General features: G+C 42.9%; 1 protein-coding gene across 1 annotated transcript in view; it reads right to left on the reverse strand.

The window, feature by feature from the left end:
* Positions 1-16928, reverse strand: part of LOC137346498 (double C2-like domain-containing protein beta) — a 273543-nt gene that overhangs the window by 152944 nt on the left and 103671 nt on the right. Inside the window, exon 3 of the mRNA XM_068009961.1 lies at positions 15541-15615. Coding sequence (XP_067866062.1) covers positions 15541-15615 — 75 coding nt within the window. The remainder of the gene's footprint in view (positions 1-15540; positions 15616-16928) is intronic.

Below are 16928 nucleotides of genomic sequence, written 5' to 3' on the forward strand. Positions count from 1 at the left end.
GGCAGGGGGAGGGTGTAAAATGGAGTGGGGGGCTTGGGGGGCCTTCCCGAACCACTTCCACCTCTGCTGCCATTTTAGGCGGGGTGGCGGCGAGAAACGGCCCACCAGTCCCAGGCCAATCAAGGCCCTTAAGTAGCCAGTTAGCAGCCACTTAGGCGTCTCCGCCCACCATCACGGGGATTTTACCATTGGCAGGTGGGCAGCCCAGGCCTGAGAAAAGCCACCTGTAAAACGTAGGCTGCCTTCTGACGGCCTGGGGAGGTGCCCTCCTGATTGAGCACCCTGTGCCTGACGGAGGACCGCCCGATTCCCCAACCACCCCAACGCCCAACTTCTCCCCCGCCCCCCCCAATTGACTCCCTTTGCCTCGCGGGGCCTGACCAATCACCCCAGCGAGGCCCCAGAAACTTACCTCTCCGTCATCTTGATTTTGAAGCTGGGTTGCAGTCCTAGCAGTGACCATCGCTCCTGGTGGGCAAATAATTAATTTAGTTGATACTGGGGGATGGGAAAGGGCAAAAGGAGACGTATTTATTTATTTTCATTTAATCTTTCTTTAAATATTTAAATAAGCTGGTAGGGCTAACAGCCCTTTAAAAATGACTTCAGTGTCTGCGCACAGGCAACTGAGGCCATTGCCGGGGATGTACAGCCCGTCCCCTCCATGTGTTTGGGGGTGGGGGAGGGGGCGGCAACAGCAGCCCACCCCAGCTATTTAAATGAGCAGCCACGCTTGGAATCACAGCGACTCTTTGGCCTGCGGCCCTCTATTTTTTTCACCTTCCACCGATAAAGTGCAGCCCATTACAATCCAGCAGGCAGTTCTGAAGTATACTGGAAATAGATGCAAGTACAAATTTACATTGTCAACTACTACATTTACCAGGACTGCACTATCAAAATCTTTTTCTTTTGTCTTCACAATGCACTCAATCACTATTGGTCTCACTAGTACAATGATTAAATTCTGGTTTTCTTTGCTTTTTCAGTACTGCAAATTAATTAAATGATACTTCGTATGATTTCCTTTCCACATTAAGAAATATAAGCTATCGATGAATCAAAACTGGAGATTGCTAGTGCATAATATTTCATCCGGGTGCTGTATTACGTCAGTCAAAGTAGCAGTTTCATGTGCTAAGCCAACATATATATGGCAAGTCTCATGGATTGAAATGATGAAAGCAGAATATATAAAATCAACAAGATAATTTCTAACAAAACAGTCTTTGTATATATATATGTATATATATATATATGCATGCAGTGGGTAATATGTGGACCAACATAACATCTCACTATGGGGAAGTGGAAACACCAGTGGTGGTTTTTAAATTACTTAATCATACACCTCTTAATAATTAAGCAACCTACAATGACCTTGACTGCTTGTGGGAAACAAAATCCAACTAATAGCAGGAGGTGGGATGTGTGAATTATATTACAACTCTTGAGTTTCTTCTGCTTCAAAAGCATTAAGACTTTACAATTTAGTAGCTGTGGTGTAAATGACTTGAGGGCCTTTTAATCCACATTTACAACATGAAACAGAAGCTGCTTTGTGCTAGTTTATTAAGGCAATCAGTTTATATTTTAAATCTTATACACGCCAATAACAGAAGTCGCCAGACCAACTGGAAATTAATTTTCTTGGCAGAATCCTGCTGAATAAAGAACAAGCAGAGAAGTAGGTTTGTCACAGTATGAATATTAAAAAAGAATTTCTAAGCAGAGAATAAAACAGTGGCTGGAATTGTGTTACAAGGCTGCAATACAATTGAGACAAATTTGACGATGGCATAAGTTCTGAACATGACGTGTAATCTGTTCATGCCGTCATTCAAATCTTAAGAGCCTTAAAAGCACCTTAGACTTTTTTAATACCACTTGATCTCACAAGACATTGCACACATGGAGTCACGGCCAAGGGCAATATTCTGCTCAAACAGGGCTAGCATGCAAGAGGATAAGAAGGATGAGGGGAATATAGTTGAGAGGAGTGAAGAGACGGTGCACAGAGGGGGTGGGGACAGAAAGGATAGGAGAGAACGGAGGAGACTTTGGGGGAAGGAGGGCTAGGGTGAGGGTAGTAAAGGGATGGTTGAGGGCAGGCATGGGAGGACAGGAATAGAAGCTGTGAATGGGAGAGGGGAAGAGGCCGTAAGTTGCTCAGGAGGGGGAGCAGATTGTGGCTGTAGTGGAGTGGACAATCTGCAGGAATGAAAAAAGGTCAGGATTGGGGGAGAGGAACCCACCTATCTATCAACCAACAGCTTGTTTGAGGAAATAGGGGAAGAGCACAGTGGGTGCTGAGGTAGAGTAGACCTCATATTATTGGACAGAGGCAGAGTGGGGAGGAGACAGAGGGAGAGGGAGAGAGCAGATAACTGTGATGGTTTCCTTAGGAAAGGGAGAAAGGGAGGGTAGTTTTGTAGCTGAGATGGCCGTCGGCCACAAGAAGAGATGAGGGGGTGTAGGTTTGTGTGTCCAACACACCTGAGGGCAGAAGGTATCATATGGAAATTGCCAAAGCAAGGAGCAAGGGCCACAAGAAAAGGCAACCAGCAGGTGAAAGCTCAACAAAACCAGGCAGGGATGAAATATGAAAAAAGTTATGTGTTAAAAAATTCTTCCCTTCCTTTACTTACCTGTACCAACATGGCTGATGACATAATCAAGGGGAGAGGGTGCTCAGACACCTAGCCTGCACCATAGCAACAACAGCTTCAGAATTGCTCAGAACTTCTCCTGATTGGCTGCCATTTATTCATCAATTCAGGGCTTCGCCCAATTCTTCGCTGACGTTATAGCCACAAATCGGGAAAATTCTGAGGAACTTACTGGCATAGGTGTGCAGAGCCTGAAGCTGCATGTAGATTAACCAGTTCTTTGCAAACTATAAACTCTCAGTATATAATGTTGCAGCAATCATTTTCGTAATTAATGTTATGTGACATTTAACATTGCAAACCTTTATGGCAATGCCTTCTAGAGGTAAATACTGGGATTCTTAAAATGAATTAAAAATACGATTGAGAACCAGGCTGAATATAGAAGGTCCAGAGGGGAAGTGAAAAAGCAAATAAGAGAGGCAAAGAGGGAATATAAAAAGAGACTGGCAGCTAGCATTAAAGGAAATCCCAAAGTTTTCTATAGTAAAAGGGTGGTAAAAGGAGGAGTGGGACTGATTCGGGACCAGAAAGGGAATTTACACATGGAGGCAGAGGGCATAGCTGAGGTATTAAATGAATACTTTGCATCGGTGTTTACCAATGCTGAAAGAGGAGGTAAGTCAGACACTAGAGGGGTTTAAAATTGATAAAGAGGATGTATTAGATAGGCTGTCTGTACTTAAAGTGGATAAAACACCAGGACCAGATGAGATGCATCCAAGGATACTGAGGGAAGTGAGGGTGGAAATCGCAGAGGCACTGGCCATAATTTTTCAGTCTTCCTTAGACTCGGGCGTGGTGCCAGAGGACTGGAGAATTTCAAATGTTACATCTTTGTTCAAAAAACAGTGTAAAGATAAGCCCAGCAACTATAGGCCAGTTAATTTAACTTCGGTGGTGGGAAAATTTCTAGAAAAAATAATTCGGGACAAAATCAACAGTCACATGGATAAATGCGAGTTAATTAAGGAAAGCCAGCATGGATTTCTTAAGGGAAAATCATGTTTAACTAAGTTGCTGGAGTTTTTTGAGGAGGTAACAGAGAGGGTTGATGAGGGCAATGCTGTTACTGTGGTGTACATGGATTTTCAAGAGGTGTTTGACACAATGCTACACAACAGACGTGTGAGCAAACTTGTAGCTCATGGAATAAAAGGGACAGTAGCAACATGGATATGAAATTGGCTGAGTGACAGGAAACAAAGACTAGTAGTTACTGGATGTTTTTCAGGCTGGAGCAAGGTTTGTAGTGGGGTTCAGTGTTGGGACCCTTGCTTTTCCTGATATATTAATGACCTGGACCTTGGTGTACAGGGCACAATTTCAATTTTTGCAGATGATATGAAACATGGAAGCATTGTGAACTGTGAGGATAGTGTAGAACTTAAAAATGACATAAACAAGTGGTGGAATGGACAGACAGGTGGCAGATGAAGTTCAATGGAGAGAAATGCGAAGTGATTCATTTTTGTAGCAAGACCATGGAGAACCAATAAAGCATGTAACATTGGTATTTTTAATAGAAAATTCAGGAAGTGCACAGCAGAAGATCAGCTTCTGTGACAGAAAAAGTAACTAATGCTTTGGCGTTACCCATTAGAGCTGAAATGTTAACTTCTCTTTAGCTGCTTGCTGCATGTCTACTTAAATCCGTGTTTTTAATTTCTCATCTCCAGGGTTGCTGATTATATTTGTCCTTTAAGTTGAAAAAAACTTTTCAAAGCTTGGCTTTTTATACCACTGCAGTTTATAGGGGTGACATTTCTTCTTACGACATCTGGGGAATGCTCAGTACGGAGGCGTATTAAGGATGAAAAAGGGGTGGGTTTCCATCCCAATACACAATGCCAGGATTCCCTCAGCATTCTTTGATGAGCAGAACTGGTCCTATGCCTGAAGCAAGTGCCAGACCAGTGTAAGGATGAAAATGACAGAGATGAGGTTGTTCCCCTAGTTCCACCTCACTTTGTTCCTCAGGTGGCCATTGACTGCTCCAGTTGAAGGGCCCACAAGGAAACTAGATGCTGGGGGGTTGTGTTAAGATGCCAATGGAATGAAGGGTCTGCAGGGGTCCTGAGGCACTCAAAGAAAAAAAATAAAAGCAAATAACCTTTCAGTTTAGCGGTTGTACCCCTGCCTCAGATGATATTCAGGTAGAAGTATCAGTGGCCAGGAGCACAGCTTCTGACCTCTGAGACCTCAGAAACTCTCTATTCCTCTGGATCCTGCTCTACTGAATCCCTCCCTTTCACTCCATCTTTGTTGGCTGTGAATTCACCCACCCATTCCCTCTGTAAACTCCCTCTCCTGTTCAATCCATTCTTCTCATTTAAGGCTCCCTTAAAATCCATTGATTTGACCAGGCCCATCTAGTCTCTCCTTTGGCATAGCATTCATTTACTTTCTTTATGCAGTTGTGAATTGCCTTTCACATTTTATTTTATGTTAAAGGTGCTACATAAATGCAAGTTGTTAGTATTCTCCAGCATCCCTCCCCTTACAGCTGGAGAACACCTAGGGTACACTGTGTCCATTGGATATTCTTTGGAACATCTACTTTAACCACTACATTTACGAATTTAAGAAAGGTGGTCTTTTTTGTTCTTGGACAGACCTAAGAAGATAAGCATGTTTAGCTTCCCTCATTGAAGTCTTTCTTACCCAATTCATCACAGTTGGGAACTTACAGTTATACTTGACCACAAATTGAAGACGTAATAGAGACATTCTGTTGAAGGAATACAGAATGTCCCTCATCGTTTGCCAACTGAGAATTATTTACTTCTATCACAAATGGGAAAAATTTAAATTTTATTCTTCACCTTCATGAGTGAATTAAAATTCTAAAGTCCAGGAAGGTACGTTATATACTCTCAACTCTAAATCGACAAATACAAACCATATTTTGTATTGAGTTGTTATGAAGGTGAATCATATTAAAGCTCTCACTAAAAAATAAGAAATTGGTTAGTCTTCATACTCAATTTGACAACAATTCACTATTCAGTGTATCTATATTTTATTGAAAATCAACAATTACCCCATTAACTGATGACTTATGCCATCCTTGTACTGTGGCTCAATTATAGATAGCTTACGCTCAATCTCATGCTGCATCTGCGTCAGCTCATGCACTGAGTCTTCATAACTAATCATCACTGAGTGCAGGTCTTAAATCAGACTTCATATTCTTATTTCTTCCCTCCTCAGGTTGCTTTCCCCTGGCTCATCTGTTTTCTTGGTCTACTCTCACAACATATGTGTTGAGGCTCATTGAAGTTCATAATTTTATACACACACACGTGCACACACACAGAACTCTTAAACATTGCACCTGGTCTCTCATCAGACCAGATGAAAAATTAGCATGCAGTCCTCAGTGATTCTGGAATTTCATGATCTTTAGTTCAATAATACTGAAAGGTGACAATAAGTGCTCTCACAGTTACCAAGGTCCTAACACTTTGAGAGAACCAGATCATTCACTCAGGATCAATACTGGTGAGATGTTACTGGTCCAAAACTCAAAGTTACTAGTATAGATGCAATGCTGTGTTGATTTCTGCAGATCATTGTGAAAGTCACTTCAGTGTTTAGCCATGTCGTTCTGTGTATTCAAGTTAGTTCAGTAAAATGCATGCAATATTCTTTGCCGGCTTTTGTTTATTGATTTTTTTCATCCATTTTGTATATCCTTTCCTTTCCATTCTATAATTCTGTTAGCATTTTGAGTTTTGATCAAGTACTTTTATGGGTTATGAAGAAACTTTGTGTATGTTCCCTTGGCTAATTAAACACAGCTGAAAACACTACTCTCCATAGACAATGGTTCCACTGAGGAATATGAGTAACAAATATCTGAATGAGACCCAGATACTAGAGGCTGAATTTTTAGGTCCTGATGGGCACGGAGGCGGGCAGGTGCGTAAATTCATGCTGCCGGCCGGCATGCCGGTTCCCCGGGCCATTTTTCCAGAGGTGGGATAGGGGTGGGGAAGGGGTGGTGGTGGCGGCAGGGCTCCCCACCCATAAGTGGTGGGTAGCCAACTGACCACATTAAAGTCTTATTCAGGCCTACTATCAGAGGCCAACTGGAATTTTCCCATCAGCCTCCAGGTCCTCAGATGTCCGGCAACAGTGCATCTGCCTGGAAACTCTCCCGGTCTGCTTGGCTTCAGCTGCAGCCAGCCCTGTGGACAGGTTCTCTCTCCACAATGGTGACCAGCTGCTGAGGCCATTTTTTAAGTTAAAGTTAAAAAAGATGGAGAGGGTGCCTCCATCTTTGGGTGCCCTCTCTCTCATTTATCTGGAAAGGCATCATGCTGCTTCTTCAGTGCTGCAGGGCCTCTTATTGGCCCTCCAGCTTCGAGAGCCCTCCCGCCATCCTTTTTTGGATGGCAAGCCCGCCCTCTGGCCTTTAATTGACCAGTTCAGGGAAATCACAGCCACACAACTGTTCCCCACACAGTGCAGGCTTCTGACCCCCATTTGACCACGACAGTAGGGTTCCAAAGCCCATGGGGAAATCCTGCCCACGATGTGAATTAACCTAGGGAGAATAAGACTGGTGAGAATTATTCAACCCCATAGTTGATTTTTGTTAGGTAAACACACAAAATGGTTGCGTGATTTTTTTTTTGAGATACCTATCATTATTTCAGTTGTCAGCTTTCCTTTGTCATTAAGGAGAAAAATTGGCCAATGCCAATATCATAAAACGGGTTGATACCAAAACAGCAGAAAGTGCAAAACAGGTTGACAGTGAATCGACAGTGCGTTTTACATGGCACCCAATTTGCTTTTCCACTGTCTTTAACAGAATAAAAATCAAGCATAGTGTAAACTGGACTGCCGATTTGCTATCAACTCATTTGCACTATTGATGTGACCAATTACATCCCCTAAACCTTTGACATTTCTGTTCCCCTTCTTGCTGTACCACAAAATAATGGGTAGTGAATTATCAGACATGACCTGTATTTTAATATGAATTGCAGCAGAAATGACCAACATCATGTTCTAAAACTGAAGATTGGAGGGAGTGCAGCATAATTTGGGTCACTTCAACCCAAAGGTCAATAGTTTTTCAATTATATAAAAAATTGAATGTTAATATTTGTTTTGCTGCATTCTTAAGTTTATTTAAAATATAGTAAATATTTCACTCATTTCAAACACCTTATATGTATTCTTTGTGCTATCAGTATTCTGTTTTCCATTTATATTACTGACAATGGACTATTGCTAGCTGGGGTCGGTTAATTGCGATGTATAAAATGGCTCTTCATCCAATTATGTTAAGGTTTTAGTCATAATTTATTTACATATTATAATCAGACATTTAGAGAAAATTATTTTGGTAGATGATGGATGACAGAAGTGTGCTTAATTTAAAAGCTGCAAACTCCCTTCAAGGATGAGCAGAAATATTCTTTAACTAAATACTGGAAAGACTGAAGCCATGGTTTTCGATCCCAGCCACAAACTCTATTCCCTAGCCACTGAGTCCATCACTCGCCCTGGCAAATGTCTGAGGCTGAACCAGACTGTTCACAATCTTGCTGTCATATTTGACCTTGGATGGGCTTCTGATCACACACCTAAGCCGTTACTAAGACCGCCTAGTTCCATTTTTGTAACGTCGCATGACTCTGCCCCTGCCTCAGCTCATCTGCTGCTGAAACCCTTTGCTATCTCTGAACATGACTATTACAATGTATTTCTGGCTGGCCTCCCACATCCTAACCTCCATCAACTTGAGGTGATACAAATCTCTGCTGCATGAGTCCTAACTCGCAACAAGTCCCATTCACCCATAACCACTGCCGTTGCTAACCTACAGTGGCTCCCAGTCAAGCACGCATTGATTTTAAAATTCTCATCCATGTTTTCAAATCCTCATGGCCTCACCCCTCCCAATCTCTGTTATCTCCACCAGTCCTACAACCCTCCCAGATATCTGCGTCCCTCCGATTCTAACTTCGAGAATCCTTGATTTTTAAATGCCCCATCATTAGCAGCCGTAGCTTCAGCTGCCAAGAGCCTCAGCTGTGGACTTCCCTAACTAAACCTCTCTGCCTCTCTTTCTTCCTTTAAGATGCTCCTTAAAATCTATCTCCTTGACCAGTTTTTTGTTCATTTGCCCGAATATTTCCTTATGTGGCTCAGTGTTAAATTATGTTTGATAATGTTCCTGTGAAGTGCTTTGGGGTATTTTACTGCATTAAAGGCACAATATAAATACAAGTTGTTATTGTTGTTGCTGTTTATTATACTACTACTCAGCAGGGCCCATGGATTATACTCTGGTGATAAGGCATCTAGCATCTTCTACTATTTGGTCCACAGTAGCATAGGGTCCAGTATTATGCAGTTGTCACCACCATTGTAATATTTTAGCCATTTATATCAAATAGACAAATAAATTGAGAGCGGAGAAAATCAGAGATATTAAGAATTTGCTATAGTTTTGATTTATCCACTCCAGCTTCTTTGGCCTTTGCCCAGAGCACATACAACTATTTTATACGTTTGTTCTGCAAGTAAATTAATATCAAACCAAGAGTTTGTAAAGTCGTTATATATAGCTTACTTCCTAATAAAATAAAGTGAGCGAGTGTGTGTACGTGTGTGTTTTTATAGGTAGGGGCGGTAATGTGGAGGGCCGGAAGTACTCATTCTCACATGTGAAACATACAGGTATAGGCTATCCCAGAATTAAAAATCCAGCATTAATTGAAATATAGTTCCCAACACTTATAGTGGTCACATTTGCCCGCTATACGCAATAGCTGGTATAATGCTTGACTTTATGGTGAGCATTACTGTCATATATTAAGCAGACACAAAATTAAAACACTGATATATTTATAACAATTCAAATGAAAGAACAGAAAGTTTGTATACCATCACGTGACAACGCATGGTTGAGCTAACAATTATATTTAAAATGTCAAGCCAGTCTTCACATTTCACCCTATACTTCAGGTCATAATTAATCTGCCCCTGGTTATGCCTTTTTCATTTTAATGTAGGTTTGATTGATTTCCAAAAGACATGTTTTTAATCAAAGAATTTTACATGAGTCAAACAAATGTGTCCCATGACTCAAATGCAACATTACTTCTGAGACTGCATCAAAACTAGGTATCATTTTAAAAGCTACTAAATTTAGACCAATGATGTAGCTGGCTACTTTCAGGAGTAGTTGTCCAACCAAAAGGTGAAAACAATTACATGAAACAAACATTTTATCTTCATTGGCTCGTGCAGTCATTTGGCTCTGGTCTTAGTTTTGAACCAAGCCAATCATTGACCTAATAGAATACAATAGAATACTCATAGCATACTAAGAATACAACAGAGTACTGTGAATAATCCATATCATGAACAGGATATAGAGGCACTGGAGAAGGTGCAAAAAAGGATTTTTAGAGTGATATCAGAACTGAGAGGTTATACCAATCAGGAAAGATTGAACAGGCTATCTCTAGAAAGAAGAAGACCGATGAGTGACCTGTTAAAGGCTTTTCAGATTATGAACAGGTTTAATAACGTAGACATAGAGATGATGTTTGCATTTGCAGGTGAGACCAGAACTAGGGGCCATAAATAAAAGATAGTAACAAATACAACAGGGAGTTCAGGGGAAACGTCTTTCCCCAGAGAATGGTTAGAATGTGGGGCTTGCTAACTCAAGGAGTAGTTGAGGGGAATATCTTAAGGGGAAACTAGATAAGCACATGAGGGAGAAAGGAATAAAATGATATGTTGATGTGGTTAGATGAAGAGGTATGGGAGGAGGTTTGTGTGGAGCATAAACACCGGCATAGGCCTGTTGGGCCAAATGGTCTGTTCTTGTGCTGTAAATATTTTGTAGCTGGAATCTTGGAGACTCTGTATTTCATGCATGTTAATCCTTGACATTTACATCAATTGACATACGTTTATACAGCTCCATTGCTGATTGAAGGAGTGAATAAAACAATTACTGAATAGCTAACACTCCTGTTCTAGTATGATCTAATTTGGTAATAATGACTAGAGTCAAACAGATGGGCTGATTATTGGCTGGTTAAGCAAACTAACGAGTACAATTGATTCTGTCAGAACTAAAGAGGGCACTTAAGACACTCGGACCGATGACTTTGTGTCCTCCTCACAGCTTCCATTCCCACCTAAATTTGTAGCATCAGCAAGCTTGGACACATTACTCGCTCTCCTTGTCTGCATTAATATAGATTGTAAATAGCTTAGGTCCCAGCACTAATCCTTGTGACACTCCACTAATTACAGCCTGCCAACTTGAAAACACCCCATTTATCCCTACTCTTTGCTTCCTGTCCATTAACCAATCCTCCATCCATGCTACTATATAATTCCCAACTCCAGAAGACCTTATCTTGTGTATTAACCTTTTGTGAGGCACCTTATTGAATGCCTTTTGGAAATCCAAGTATGCTACATCTACTAGTTGATTTTATCTGGCCTAGATATCCAAGTAACCTTATCCATCTACTCCAGTCATACACCTGCTGCTGTATAAGGGACCCTTTAGAGCATTTATATGAGGTACTCCTACTGGGCTTAGGACATCTTTCACTGGGGATTCTAATGTAGATGCCCTGGCGCTGCCACATACTCCATGGTTACCTGCAGATCTGTTAAGTTCTCATGTATGATTGCACAGAGGCTAATTGATTCCTGCATAGTCACCACCAGATTTTGCAGACTGCTCATGCACCAGCCTTGTGTTAAATGGAAGACCCATGAGGTGTCCATCCCTGAGCTCTACAGCATATGAAGGATGCATACGGGCCCTCCAAACAGTAGGTGCTTGCCACTCCATTGCCATCACCACCTGATAACTCAAGGGTTTTAATTTATCTGGTGAGCTTTCTTTGACTATTTAAATCCTACTCCGGCATGAGAGTATCTCTGCTGGTGTTTCCAGTGATAGAGTGAACGATGAAAGGTGGGTTAGTGGGGGGTGGGTTAGTGGGGGGTGGGGTTAGTGGGGGGGGGGGGTTAGTGGGGGGGGGGGGTTAGTGGGGGGGGGGGTTAGTGGGGGGGGGGGGGGTTAGTGGGGGGGGGGGGTTAGTGGGGGGGGGGGTTAGTGGGTTAGTGGGGGGGGGGGGGTTAGTGGGTTAGTGGGGGGGGGGGGGTTAGTGGGTTAGTGGGGGGGGGGGGTTAGTGGGTTAGTGGGGGGGGTGGGTTAGTGGGGGGGGGGGTTAGTGGGTTAGTGGGGGGGGGGGGTTAGTGGGTTAGTGGGGGGGGGGGTTAGTGGGGGGGGGGTTAGTGGGTTAGTGGGGGGGGGGTTAGTGGGTTAGTGGGGGGGGGGTTAGTGGGTTAGTGGGGGGGGGTTAGTAGTGGGGGGGGGTTAGTGGGGGGGGGGTTAGTGGGGGGGGGTGGTTAGTGGGGGGGGGGGGTTAGTGGGGGGGGGGGGGTTAGTGGGGGGGGGGGTTAGTGGGGGGGGGTTACTGGAACCTGTGGTAAGTTCCTTTGGGATGCCTATAGAAAGAGCAGAGGAACATATTTTAGAACAATGACTCCATGAGCTCCTTCAGATATTGCTTGTATGCAAATATATCAGGTGGAATCTTAACAGCCCCAAGGACGTGGAATTGGAGGCAAGAACGAGAGTAAATTTGGAAAGTTGCATGTCTCGTTAGCTCCCGACGCTTTCCCGCCTCCGTGGGCTGCTGTCGGATTTGGGCGAGAAGTGGCAGCGGCTTGCCCATCCGTGAGCGGCAGATTATTACTTTACATGTAATTTGGAACAGTTGAACAGAATGCCAGCGATCTTGTGAACGGTGCACGGGCCCTCCGCTCTGTCGGCCCCCCGGGCAGGTGAGAGGAGACGGCCTCAAGGCGGGAGGTTGGAGCATCGTTCATGTCCGGGCTGTCGAAGAACTCACCAGCAGCAAATGACAAGGCTGCTGTCTGCCCATTATTACATTGAGCTTAGAAACGTCCCCAATGACCAGATACAGCGAACCTTGCCTCCCCTCCAACGCGAATGGCAGATGCAGTGCCTCCCTGCCGATCCATCAGTCCGGCTCTCAGCAGCGCTCCCATTGGTCTCTCTGTGGGGGCTGCCAGCTTCCATTGGAGTGACCCATGATGTCCTGGGCTCCTCCCTCGGGAACCCACCCACCGTAATTGGCGAACGGGGAGGCGGCTTCTTCACTGGCCGTCTACTGTAAGCTTCCCCATCGGCACACCTCTGACCCATTGCGGGGGAGGGACCTGGAATGGTGCTGAAACTTGAAAAGTTTTAGAGCTGATTAGATTCTGCCCAGCATGTGACGTGGTATTGTGCTTAAGTGTATGCCTTGGGCATTGAGTATGAGAAGAAAGAAAATGAGAAGGATAATACTAGACTTGAATTTAGCAAAGATCCTCCCCTACTCTGCCTATGTATTCCATGTCATAGTATCGAGCGCACTGAAGCCTTTGCTGGTTTACTGTCCTCCTGCTGTGCATGTCTTCTCCCTTTTGTTATGTGCTGCCTTGTCCTGAAGATAAAGAAGCAATGTTGAGATGCTGAAAGTGTTGGAGGCAAAGCATTAGTAAGCAGATGTTAATGGCAGTAGAAGATCAGGAACCTGCTGGCCAGAGGCCGTGTTCACATCCTTTCATAGCTATGGAGCCGAATCCATCTGTCGTGGGTATGAGCCTGTATGCGGATACATCATGCTGCTAGATTTTAATAGAAGGGATTTTTGGGTGAATGCCTTTCAACTTGTCAGTGTGTCAAGACTTTCAATTAAAGTAGCAATGGCAATTTGTACCCTGTAGCAGAATGGGCATGCATGGCAAGCATTCAAAAGGCTATAAGATCAGCTGTATGGGATGAAACAGTTTGGTGGCATGCAAACTGTGCTCATTTACTTGGTATGGAATACTGCCAATTAATTTTCTCAGGTTCCAACATTTTTCATACTTAGAGGCAAGTTCTCTGAACAATAAACACAGTATTGACACAGAGAGATACCTCCTCCCAGACGGAAGCAGAACGCCTTAGAGTGCCAAACAGAACCGCGCCTCTACTACTGCATCAGGAAATCTCATGCTTCAACAAGATGCTGTTCCATTCTTGCTGTGCGTAACACTGAGCGAATGATGGAAAATGGCTTTCCAATAAAAGCCACTGTACACTTTAAGGCAGAGGCAGGCATTTCGCCTTCAAGTTGCCTGCACCATAATGTTCCCTCCTGATTCAAACCCATATTAGATAACATAGTTTAGTTATAGACTTTTGGTAAATGCCCGCCACCCCTTTTGTGTACTAGAAAAACAGACACACTTACCTACAATAGGATACAATTCTTTTAAAAGAAGATTTGATAGAAGTACTAATACATGGATGAATTGCTTCCTTCAATTCTGGTTTTTACTTATGAGCAAAAGTCAAAGAAGCACGATTTTTAATATATAATTACAGCTACATTGCACATGCTGTACACTCATTGTGTGAATTATAATGAGAAATAAATGACATTGGATTAAAATCAATAGTATATCAAAAGTTGTTTACTGGTACTAATAAAAATAATAGAATGTCCAATTATTATTGCAGTAGTTTGAAAAGAAGTCCAACAGACAAACTGTTTGATGTACGTGTGGTCTAGTATATTATGTTCAATTAAGTCAATGATAATAATGGCAGTTAACCACAAAACATACTTCAGAAAATGTCAAGGTACAGACTCATTTTAGTTCAGTGCTGGTATCTATCTCTATTAAAGTATTATTTTTGCTGGGTATTCAAAATACTATGAAATTACCTTGAACAAAATTTGTATGCATAATAATGCAATATTATCATATATTTTGAGCAGAGAGTGAGAGATATAATTTGTAGGGAATGGGATACTTACATCTTGATCCCCAGTATCACCATCAAACACTCGGAGGCCAAGTCTAGCATTGTTTACACTGCAGGCTACATTTTCTCAGTATGTACCACCAGCAATTAACTTTGCCAACCAGTGCATATCAGACAATCCTGGGTGCCCTGTCAATTATTGTCCAATAGCAGGTGAGGCACATCACTGTCAGTATTCAGAAAAATATTTCATACAATTTCAGCTTCAATTTGAAGTGATTGTCACTTTGCGATGATGCTAAATTTGCAGAATAAGTTCAGAGTCATGAATCAGTCTGATTCCAGAAAGATGCAGTGCGAGTCTTCCTGGAGGAGACTGGCTCACATTGCATCAGTTTGACTCCATAGAGTGTAACTCCAGTGTAGTGTCAAATCAGGTTTAAAAATGTCTGCAGTTGATCCTGCGAACCTCCAAGATCTTCAAAACCTACCTGCAGTTAATTTAAATGCATAAAGGGGGTGGACGCTGCAGCTTGTACTCTCTAAGAATTTGACTTGCTGGGAGAAAAGCGTGGCTCATGTGTGTACCCAGGCATATACAGAGCTCTCTCCTGGCCCAGGGATCAGAATTCCATACAGGTAGCATTAATGGAATACTGCCTGCTGGGAACCCACCCTGCCACCACTGTTCTCAGAGTTGGAGCTGCAGTATAAAAGCAACAGTAGATGAAGTGGTGTACAACTGTTGCAGTTACTCATGCTCCACATACACCATCCTGTAAGTTCTGAGTGAAATTGCCAATTTAGTACCAATTACTGCAGTTTTAGAGGTAGCTTTGTGCAGCGGATGCCCTCGAGGAACAGTCCAACTATTTCATGAGTCCTTACAGTCAACAAACAAGGCAGATTTTCATCAATAATGCTGAGTTGGATTTGAAACCCATAAAATGTCTCACATTATAATAATGGATAGGATAAATCTGCACTCTTTCATCTTAAACAGTTGAAAAAATGTCTGCTTTTAAACCATAAACCTACCTTACTGGCTCCAGGGAGCAAATGTAATTTGACATATGGATCAGCAAGCCCATTGTGGTCCATTGGCTTAAGACCCTTTGGAAAAAATAAAGAGAATACTTATTGTCATTATTGATGACTTAAAACCTCAATTAGTACATCTGATTTATCAATAGATAAGTTACTGACCCAGAACTACTCCCCCTCTTATACTTATGCCATTTCTATAAAACATGCCTGACTAGGTGGATCATAACAACCAGGTTGGAGGAAATGCAAATACATGAATTTAATACAGGATATTGCTTTCCAGCACAACGCCTCTGCATCAAAATTGTCTGAATTGTGGGACACCAATCAGTGGAGAACAAGAGCTAATTAGATTTGCTGAATTTGCTAATGGGGAAAGGATAACATTACCATTGTGCAAGTCTGAATGCAACATTTTCCCTAATTTTATTGCCAGAATTTCAGAAACACAATTAAACTTGAAACTCAAGTTGACTGCTAGTTATCAAAGGAAAACTTTTTTAAAAATTCATTCATGGGATGTGGGCATCACTAGCTAGGTCAGCATTTATTGCCCATCCCTAATTGTCCTTGAGAAGGCGGTAGTGAGCTGCCTTCTTGAATCGCTGCAGTCCATGTGAGATAGGTACACCAACAGTGCTGTTGGGGAGTTCCAGGATTTTAACACAGCGACAGTGAAGGAACGGCGATATAGTTCCAAATCAGGATGGAGTGTGACCTGGAGGGAAACTTGCAGGTGGTGGTGTTCCCATGCATTTGCTGCCCTTGTCCTTCCAGTTGCTAGAGGTCGCAGGTTTGGAAGGTGCTGTCTAAGGAGCCTTGGTGTGTTGCTGCAGTGCATCTTGTAGATGGTACACACTGCTGCCACTGTGCGTTGGTGGTGGAGGGAGTGAACGTTTGTGGATGGGGTAACAATCAAGCAGGCTGTTTTGTCCTGGATGGTGTCGAGCTTCTTGAGTGTTGTTGGAGCTGCACCCATCCAGGTAAGTGGAGAGTATTCCATCACACTCCTGCCTTGTGCCTTGTAGATGGGGGACAGGCTTTGGGGAGTCAGGAGGTGAGTTACTCGCCACAGGATTCCTAGCCTCTGAGCTGCTCTTGTAGCCACAGTATTTATATGGCTACTCCAGTTCAGTTTCTGGTCATTGGTAGCCCCTAGGATGTTGATAGTGAGGGATTCAGTGATTGTAATGCCATTGAATGTCAAGGAGAGATAGTTAGATTATCTATTGTTGGAGATGGTCATTGCTTGGCATTTGTGTGGCGCAAATGTTACTTGCCACTTATCAGCCCAAGCCTGGATATTGTCCAGATCTTGCTGCATTTCTACACGGACTGCTTCAGTAACTGAGGAGTCACGAATGGTGCTGAACATTGTG

The sequence above is a fragment of the Heterodontus francisci genome, chromosome 30 (genome assembly GCF_036365525.1).
Source record: "Heterodontus francisci isolate sHetFra1 chromosome 30, sHetFra1.hap1, whole genome shotgun sequence".
Taxonomy (NCBI): domain Eukaryota; kingdom Metazoa; phylum Chordata; class Chondrichthyes; order Heterodontiformes; family Heterodontidae; genus Heterodontus; species Heterodontus francisci.